This window comes from Chiloscyllium plagiosum, unplaced genomic scaffold (assembly GCF_037043375.1).
Source record: "Chiloscyllium plagiosum isolate Xiang-an unplaced genomic scaffold, Cpla_swu_hap1 HiC_scaffold_31, whole genome shotgun sequence".
Taxonomy (NCBI): domain Eukaryota; kingdom Metazoa; phylum Chordata; class Chondrichthyes; order Orectolobiformes; family Hemiscylliidae; genus Chiloscyllium; species Chiloscyllium plagiosum.
In genome coordinates this window covers 17796605-17806566 of record NW_028270169.1, presented here as the reverse complement: position 1 = coordinate 17806566, position 9962 = coordinate 17796605, and the positions used below count along the sequence as shown (strand labels likewise).

General features: G+C 37.8%; 1 protein-coding gene across 1 annotated transcript; it reads right to left on the bottom strand.

Moving 5' to 3' along the window:
• Positions 1-829: 829 nt before the first annotated feature.
• On the bottom strand, positions 830-9914 carry LOC122563968 (uncharacterized). Its single transcript, XM_043718338.2, has 2 exons — positions 9720-9914; positions 830-6419 (listed from the first exon to the last, which is right to left on the bottom strand). Exons 1-2 carry the CDS (start codon positions 9889-9891, stop codon positions 5977-5979), a joined length of 615 nt encoding a protein of 204 aa, XP_043574273.1. The 5' UTR covers positions 9892-9914; the 3' UTR covers positions 830-5976.
• Positions 9915-9962: the final 48 nt, after the last annotated feature.

Here is a 9962-nt window from a genome sequence, read left to right as displayed (position 1 = left end):
GCTCCGCAAGTAGGCGGCCTGTCTCCCCAATATAGAGGAGGCCACATCGGGTGCAGCGGATGCAATAGATGGTGTGTGGAGGTGCAGGTGAATTTGTGGCGGATATGGAAGGATCCCTTGGGGCCTTGGAGGGAAGTAAGAGGGGAGGTGTGGGTGCAAGTTTTGCATTTCTTGCGGTTGCAGGGGAAGGTGCCGGGAGTGGAGGTTGGGTTGGTGGGGGGTGTGGACCTGACGAGGGAGTCACGGAGGGAGTGGTCTTTTTGGAACGCTGATAGGGGAGGGAAATATATCCCTGGTGGTGGGGTCCGTTTGGAGGTGGCGGAAATGACGGCGGATGATCCGCTGTACTTGGAGGTTGGTGGGGTGGTAGGTGGGGTTCTGTCCTGGTGGCAGTTGGAGGGGTGGGCTCAAGGGCGGAGGAGCGGGAAGTGGAAGGGATGGGGTGGAGGGCATCGTCGACCACATCTGGGGGGAAATTGCGGTCCTTGAAGAAGGAGGCCATCTGGGTTGTACGGATTTGGAACTCGTCCTCCTGGGAGCAGATGCGGTGGAGACGAAGGAATTGGGAATATGGGATGGCGTTTTTACAGGGGGTAGGGTGGGAGGAGGTATAGTCTAGGTAGCTGTGGGAGTCGGTTGGTTTATAGCATTTTCAGCAATAGCCAATAATGGCATTTTCAGCCTCCTGAGAACTAGCCAATAATAGTGCTCGTCCTGAGGACAAGGAAATAAGGGAGTAAGTGAATGGAAATTTTATAACTAAGAATTCCAGCGTATGCTGACAGGCATTATTTTAATAAATATTTACAACTGTCACTCAATTCCCATTTTGAGCTGGCCATGACATAAGAAATAGGAATGGGAGTCAGTTGTTCAGCTCTGAATCTACTTCATCATTCATGGTAGGATAACAGCTAATCTAACCTTACTCTTGTCCACTTTTCCTGCCTTTTCCCCAAACTCTTGATTTCTTGTACTGATCAAGAGTTTGTCTAACTCAGCTTTAAAGATACACAGCTGTCTGTGACACTCAACCCTCAGACAGAAGACATTCCTTCTTATCTCTTAGATTTTCACCCCTTTGTTCTGAGACTATGCCCTCTCATCTTAGACTTCCCCATGAGAGGAAATATCATCTCAGCATTTACTCTATCAAACCTCTTAAGAATCCTCTGTTTCAATGAGATCACCTTCTAAACCCCAGAGTGCAACTCCTGAAGGGTTATATCCAAAATGTCAGACTTCACCTCCTGATGCTGCTTGGCTTTCTCTGTTCTTCTAGCCTCGTGCTTGTCTACTTTGGATTCCAGCATCGGCAGGTTTTTTTGTCTCCAACATTTTTATAGTCTTTGCTCATAAGACAATCCCTTCATACTGTGAATCATCCTAATGTAAAATTCTGGGGATCTCCTGTACTTTTGACAGCAAGAGATCTTGAGTTAAATCTAATGTTTGAATCCAGCAAACAACACTTCCAATAGTCCAGCTTTCCCTCAGTACTACAGTAAAATTCCACCTCAATTAGGCACTTAAATCTGTAATGGGATTTGAACCCACATCTTTGATTCAGAGGCAACAATGCCAACAGCTGAGTGACAAGCAATACATGCTGGATCCTCTGATTTAAAAGTCTGATCTAGCAATTGAGCTACTCAGATTCCAAAAGAGATAAGTGCAACTTTTTCATTCTGGTTCATTTATCTTCACCCTTGTAGTAAAACAGAATTGCACCATTAGTACCTCCAATGAAATTATAATAACAAAACCAGATTAACTTATTGCAAACCTTTAACAGCAAGGAATAGAGCCAGATGGAACTTTTTAGGAAAAAATACTTTTTAATAATTCAATATACACTCAGTCTAAAGTTTTGAATACAACAAACTATTGAAGAGAATAATTCTTGAGGAATACTTAAATTCTAAAGCAGTCAGACCATGTGTTTTTTTTGTATACATGTAACATTCAGAAGATGTATTTTTAAATTGAATTCTATTGTAGTGAGGGTTTATTTTTAAAATTTGTAATGAATAATTTGTGCTATCTTCATACTCTGAAAAGAGATGGCTTTTTTTATCCCATGAAAGAAAGATTTTAATGGAACATGTATATACATTCTACAAAGTGTTTTTCTGTAAGGGAGAAATTTTACACTCTTGGTAATCAGTTGGATTCCTAGTATAGGTCAGTAACTCCACTTATCATGAGATATGATATTTCAGTGGTTGGTTTGCTAGATTACAGAACCTTGCTGTTGCTGATCTCTACACTACTTTGGGACCATGTTTATAGTGACTGACTACAAATTTATAGAAGGTAGAAATTAACCTGTGCTGGGCTGTGTTTAAAGGAGCCTACAAAACCGAACAATGAGTGAGTGACTGAAAAATACCTCTGATCTGTTGATTGCAATGTCCAGTACTGTATATCCCTAAATCTATACAACTTACATCTCACTTAAAGTATAATATTCTGATGAGACAAAAAGCAATATTTTAGAATGGGCCATTTTTGGTGCGACAGAGAACTAGAACAATGCCTAACTAGGACTGAAAGAAATCTGAGATCATTCTGCCTTGAACTACTTACCTCTTATGAAAAGTGGTCTCTGCTGCAATCAGAAGCTATAGAGTTGTCACTTTTGAAGGAACTCATTCAGTCAGCATGCACTGCATAAGCTCATAACCTGTTCCAGAGATTCTCTTCTCTTTTTTACAAAACGAATTACCTGATATTCAACCAAAATACGATCTACTGCAATCCTAATCCTTCTGCATTTAGCAGGACCAAATTATGATCTAGAACACCATTAATTTCTTCCTCATACCTTTCAAATTGTGAACTAATTCATGATCCTAATTTTTTTTGAGTCCTAACTCTCTATCTGCCTTAATAACTAAGATGCTTTATAACATGGCTTCCCTAAGTGAGATTAGGGACTCCTACTGGGATAGCACTCTGAAAATGTAGGCTTTCTCCCTTCCTCATTACTTTCTCATGAAAACCTGAAATAGGGTCATAGGGAAGATATTTGAGAAGTACTGCTTTGTACTGTAAATGAAGCTAGTTGCCACCCTTGGCACTTTTTCCAAAGCCTCCGTTCTCTCTTTTGGTTGAGAAGTGAATTAAAATTGGTTAAGCTGCATTTGAAATATTGATTCTAAAGTGTAACCTATCAGAGTAAATTGGAGCACTCCACACTATCAGTTTAGGGAACCTATGCTTTTGCCCTTTTCCCTGGATTGCCAATAATTTGGTTTTACATTAACACATTATTGGTATTTTCTGTTTAATTGAGGCAAAGTGTATACATGTTATACTCTGCTCAATAGGACGTTCATTCCTTTTTTGTTTTTCCAATTGGGTCTCTACTCTGTAGATAATCCATGATAATCTGTTAGGTAACCTGCTTCTGGGCTTCTGCCAATGCATCTTTGAGGCTGGTTGTTAGTGGGTGTGCAAGAGAATCTAAAGATAATTAAACTGAAGTAAGTAAAATGAAATAATTTACTAGCTACATAAAAAGTGGTTATTACTTGTCTCATTTCAATTAAGGTGTTTGCTGATCCAACATTAATTGCTTGATTGGCTACCACAATCTTTGGCTTGCGAGCCTGATCAAGCATCCAATGACAACATCTGTTGAGAAACACTCTTATTGGGGTAAAATGTTCAAAGGTGATCGTCACCGAGATCAGGCAAGATTTAAAAGATCCTGAAGGGGGCAGGGGTGGGGGAGTGAAGAGGCAGAGATGATTACCAGAATTTAAGACCATTAACTATTATAACTTCAGCGATGTGGTAAAGGGAATTAGAATGCATAGACCAGTGTTAGAGGAATACAGAATCGTTGATTGTAGAATGTCTAGAGGTTCCAGAGAAAGAAGTGAAAATCCACTGAAGGAATTGAATTAATGGAAATCTCAATGGACCAGCAAATCATGCCAATCAACAAGAATAGGGAAGATGGTAAAGCATGGTAAAATGGTGAGGCTTAGAATTCAAGTGACAGAGATTTGAATCATGTTAAATTTATGTAGGGAGGAAAATAGAAGGCCAGTCTGAAAGCATTGTAATAATTCAATCTGGAAGCAATAAAATGAGGGTTTCAGTGACACATTAACTGAAACACTGAGGCAATATTATGGAAGTGGGGGTACATGGTCTTGATAATGGAAGAATAAAATGCAGGAAACTTAAGAGTGTCAAGCAGGAAGATGACTGAACATAGTGACTGTATCTTGATATAAAGCCTCACGCATACAAATAATGCCCTGGCACGTGCTCACTGCTAGGATATTTTGGTTCTGAGAAGCATTGCTTGCTTGCTTTCTTTATTTACAAAGAGTGACATCACATGACTGCATAGTCAGGAAAGGAGATAACTCCATGTAAAATTCTTTACCATAAATAGCTTGAAAGTGTCTGTTTTAAAATATAGTCCACTGCATCCTTTTGAATCAATGATAACTGTGCATGTGCAGCATAGCGTGGAACTTGTGATATCCATACCAACTGAACAGTGAAATGAAACACCAAATCTTTGATTAATTGCACCATGGGCAAATTTAAAATCAGGAATTTTGTGCAGAATAGTTTAGAAAAACATTGAGACTGACAACAATTTCTTGTAAAAGTAATCTGAAACAAAATTGCATAAACAAAAATGTAAATGGACAATTTTAGATGGGTTAAATTTAAATGCACAAATATTGCAAAATTGATTCTGACAATTGATTTTAGTATACTTTGATTTAATATCTTTTTGATTAAAATCATTTTACCGAAGCATTTTTACATCTGAACGCTGTGTTGATTTTCTATCCCAGAACTCTGCAGCCTGTGAAATATGCTGAAAGTATAGAAAATATTTTGAAGCTGGAAATTTAACAAAGATAATCCTGAGGCTTAATCTAAAAATCAGGTGTACAATAAGACAGGATCTTCATGAAATGAACAATTCCTGTTGCAAGTGCAGATTTATTTGACTCACCTAAACAAAATCATGCAATAATTTGTGCTCAAAACTAACTATGGCTTTTAAAATAGCTCTGTTTTTCAATCCCTCTTTAATCCACTGGTAGACAAAATAATGTTTTTGATGCACTAATTGTCCACTAGCAACATCTCAAATTCTCCCCTTGCATCTTTGAGTACATATCACTGACTTGTGAATATCAGTTTTCAAAGTATCTTAATTCATATTAATAACATTCATCACAATTTCACATCTTAAGTAAATAATCAGACTGAGGGTACAGTTAGTGACCCAGTTTAGAGTATTGCCAACATGAACCCTGGAATGGCTATATAAAGATGTGTGGGAGCAGCCAGAACTGGCTCAACAGTAGTTTTTTCACCTCCATGGAATCTCCTTTGGGCTGCTCACTCTGTTCAAGATAGATTGCAGCAATGGACTTTGTTTGCAAGTCAAATTATGAGCAGCTTATAAGGACAACAAAACCTCATAGTAAAATAAAAAGTACACTTTGGCAACCCAGTTTATAGTTTACATGTAGAGAATATGTTCAAACATCTAAACAAGTACGGTTTGGTCTCAATTTGAATGAGTAAAAACACCATTAGTCTGAGCAGTTGTAGGTTTAAATGCCTACTGATTTTACCTGATAATAACTGGAAACCAGAGTGGCCATGTTAGATACAACTATTTTGGTTATTTCCCTCCGCCCCCCAAAAAAGGAAACACAAGTGGAGGCAAAGCCCTAATTGTTTTCTTCAGAGCTCAAACTGTCATGTCTTTACAGAAGAGGTTACCAAAGAGGTTTGATAAGCAATAGCCTTCCTCAGTCTAGTTGTTCAGTCTGAGATCTGCTTTTAGAACATTTCGGAAACCATATGAAAGGGGAATTTAAATCACCTTCATAGTTATGTTTGTAGGTTTATAACTGGAAGGAACATTGTGATTAGAAGGTTATGAGCTGGGATGCTAGCTCAGGCAAAAATGTACTTTGGCCTTCAGAATCTTTGGCCCACAAAATAAGGATTGGAGTGATCCTTTATGGCTAGTTGCTGTAATGTCTTACTGCTGATAATATATGGATTCTCCTTCTGAGACTGGATAACAGAAAGCTCCTGCTGGCAAAGTTCAATATCCTTGCGAGAACGTTTCTGGGCAGCTAGGTACCTCAGCTGCCGATTTAGCTTGTAAAGTCTGATCCTCTCCTCTTCTGCTACGGGATCTTCAAGAATTCCATCCCACCGCAGAGTCTCATTTATTGACGTGGTGAGCTGATCTACAGAGTAAAGGGAATCACCATCTGAATCCTGACTTCTGTCGGCTTTACTGCTGATATTCTTAGGTTTTGGACTTTTCTTGGTGTCACCTTGACTAACCGGTGGTTCAGTATTTGGAGATGTAGAATGTGTATGTCGTTTACTGCTTTTCCCATGTTTGTGAGCTATAGAGAAAGGAGATGTTAGAATCTGGAAAGCAATGATTAATTATAAAGAGACAGCTTACTTGAAGATTTTAGTCAGTTTTAAAATAATTAGACGGGGTGGAGGATTAGAGATCAAAATTATTGAGGAACAAAGGGCAAACAAGAATGGCAATAATTGTAATGAAGAATCAAAGCATTATTCCATAATTGGTGTTAATAGCAAATTTTGTCAGCTTTGATTGAAAGCAAAAACATGAAAACAAGATATAGATACACAGCAAAAAACAAAATCAAAATGGAGGAAAGAGTTCACGGTCTGAAGTTATTGAACTTATGAGTCCAGAAGGCTGAAAAGTCCTTAGTAGAAATTGAGGTGTAATTCCTCCTCCAGTTTTTCTGGTTATTTTTTAGGCAATTTATTGGAGGTAGATTACAGCAACTCAGACTGCCGTGACATGGAAGTACAACTTGTTCGGGATTCAAGATTCATTATCATTGAAAGAATTAGAATTGCTTTGCAATATCACTATCCCTTTACTTAACTGTCTCAGGCAGAGAGCGAGAGAGAGAGACACTGTCCATTTGATGGTGATATGGAATATTATATCTGCTCAACATTTTATGCTTGCTTAACATTTAGCTTTTGCATAGTGAACCGTTGCATGACTCCCGTCTCACTGAGAAAGTATGGAAGAATGGCTATTTCAATTCCCTTTTGAGAAATTGATAATTGCCCCAAGTTGCTCTACTTTTACTGTGAATTTATTGACATGAAACATTTGCAGGAGTGACTGCCATGAAGTTTTACTCTGCAATCATAATAAAACAGCTAACTTGTAACAATAATAAAATGTAACTCAGATTTGGAGCAAGTTAGCAGTCTGGTGCTTCAGCTACCATTTACAAAACATTTTAGCATGTGGTGCCACATGAACCCTGTGATTCTGTAAATAATCTACATCATTCCCAGATATCTATTTATTCTGTAACTCAGTAAGGGGAGAACTCACATTAGGATTAAGCAATACTATTCCAGGCATCCAAACTCATGCCTGCTCTGTTACAACTTGTAGTCACAGGATGCCATCTACTGGAATCCATGCAATCTGCAATAATTTAACCCCTATCATAAGAATTTGGCAGTACTAAATTCCTATTATAATAATGTTTTGACGTGATGTTGCTTTAATTATTCAGTAATGAGAGGCAAGTAAGGTTTGATTAAATAGATTGCATGGATTCAGAATAAATCTGAACTCGACTGAGCTTTAGGTAGCTTTCCACAGCAAACTTCCAGCTCTGGTACAAAATAGTAAATGGGAAACAGTCCACATACATTTATGTATATTCACTGCCATTGCCCTATTTCTCCATGGAAAATGATATAAATGAAGGTAAATTATCTTTAAATGAACACTCTTGAGGCTTTTTGAGACTTTTAAAGATGGTTCTTTTGTCCAGCATCTTGAAGAATGCATGGAAGTAAATTGGGTTTACAGTTAGCAATTTGTTTGCAATACAACTCAAATGCATTTACTGTTATAATGCCAGAAAAAGTGACAAACTTTACTATGAAGTTGACTGCAGTCAAAAAACCTATATCTTGCAGTTGTTAAATACCATACTTCTATGGCTGCAAAAGATTGAATGCAGAAGAAATGGACCAGATTGCTTCCAAGGATGAGGAATCACAGTTGTGTGGATAAACTGGAGAAACTGAGGTTGTTCTCTTTACAATGGAGAAAGTAATGAAGGCTTTAGATAAATGAAAAAAGAAAATTCTTGTGATGGTTGAAAGGATGACAACAACAGAGTATAAATTTAAGGTGACTGGTAAAAGAGGTAGCAAAAAAGGATAAGCTTTTACATGTTATGAGTAGTTAGAATTTGGATTGTTTTGCTTGATCAGTTGATGGGAACAGATTCAATATCCTAGAAATTGGATAAATTATTGATGGAGAAAAAAAATTCAGGGACAGGAAAAAAAAAGGAGAGTTCTTCAAAAGAGCTGGTGGAAACTTCATTTATGGGACAAGTACATCATTGACAAGACCAGCATTTGTTAACCATCCCTAATTCACCTGAATGGAGTTACTTGCTAGTGCCACTTCAAACAGTAGTTTAGAATCAACCACAATGCTCAACATCAGGAGTCAATTACAGGGGCCATACGAGGCAAGGAAGGCAGACTTCCCTCACTCTCAGGACAATGAACCATTCAGATTTTTATGAAAGTCAATGATAGTTTTCATAGTCGCCATCACTGAGACTAGCTTTCAATTCCAGATTTATTGGTTGAATTTAAATTCCATCAGCTACCATACTGGGATTTGAACCTGTATCATCATAGCATTAACCTTGGTTGTTGCATTACTAGACCAGTCACATGAACACCATGTCACAGTCTCCTTCTATGCTATACTATTCTATCACTCTGTGATGTAAAGCTTCCACCAGCAAGGGAGTAAAGCATGAACTCTTAGCTTCTTAGAAAAGTAAAGTATTACACATGCTGGAGATCTGTAATAAAAACAGAAGGTGCAGGAGAAACTCAGCAGGTCTGGTAGCATCTGTGGAAACGGCAACAAAGTTAACAATTCAATTCCAATATGACTCTCCTCTGGACTCTTCTTCAAGCACTTACTGTTTTTACTCCTCTTTGTTTATGTTTAGGTCATTAAAACATTGCTAGGATAAAAGAAAATGGAGGATAAATCCATATTAGCAAGATATTAAAGCAAAACTGAAAACAAAAGCAGATTGGATGCAAGATGAATTCGTACTTTTGCTGAATTCAGGCCCTTAATCAGAAAATAATTTCGATGTGTAGGAATGATGGGGGGGGGGGCCTGCTGGACTACATCCTGGTGTTGGGTAATTTTTAACAATGTGTAGGAAGGCTGTACCTTACCCTGATGACCTGCTCTATATCATTTTAAGGTTTAGTAGCCCACAGTTTACATCTTATTTCAAACCTTTACCAAATTTTTCAACTCTCCAATTTTCACCGCTTTTATTTAGACTTCCTATGGAGCTATTCATGTTTTTAAAAAATACATTTAATTTGGTTAATCACCCAATAGATCATTCCACGGCATTTCTTCTTTGTGTTGTTTTTGTATCTACAGTTTTGCTCCCTCCAATCAACTTTCTGATGCCAGTATACTTCTATATTCATGAATAAGTGCACAAGTCCAAAATGCTGTCATTTTTCTTGCAGCTCTCTGTGGTTACCTTTACTAAAGGCAATGTATACACTGTCTTCTGAACATTTCACAATCGTAGATTTTAATAATCCAAGTTTGATATGTGCCTTACCCAGAACGGTCTCATCTGAAGTCGATGGGGTACTTGAAGAGTTTCTTCTTGTCTTAGAGGATTTCTTCTTTGCCTTATCTCTCTTCTTCTTTTTGTTCTTTTCTGCTGACTCAACACTTAAATTTGTCATTGATTTCATCTTACATTTGCTGGCTGATATTTTGTCCTCCATTACTAGTTAACCTTGCTCAATCTGCAATTTGATTAATTTCCCCTTTTCCTTTTAATTTTTTTTGTCAGAGA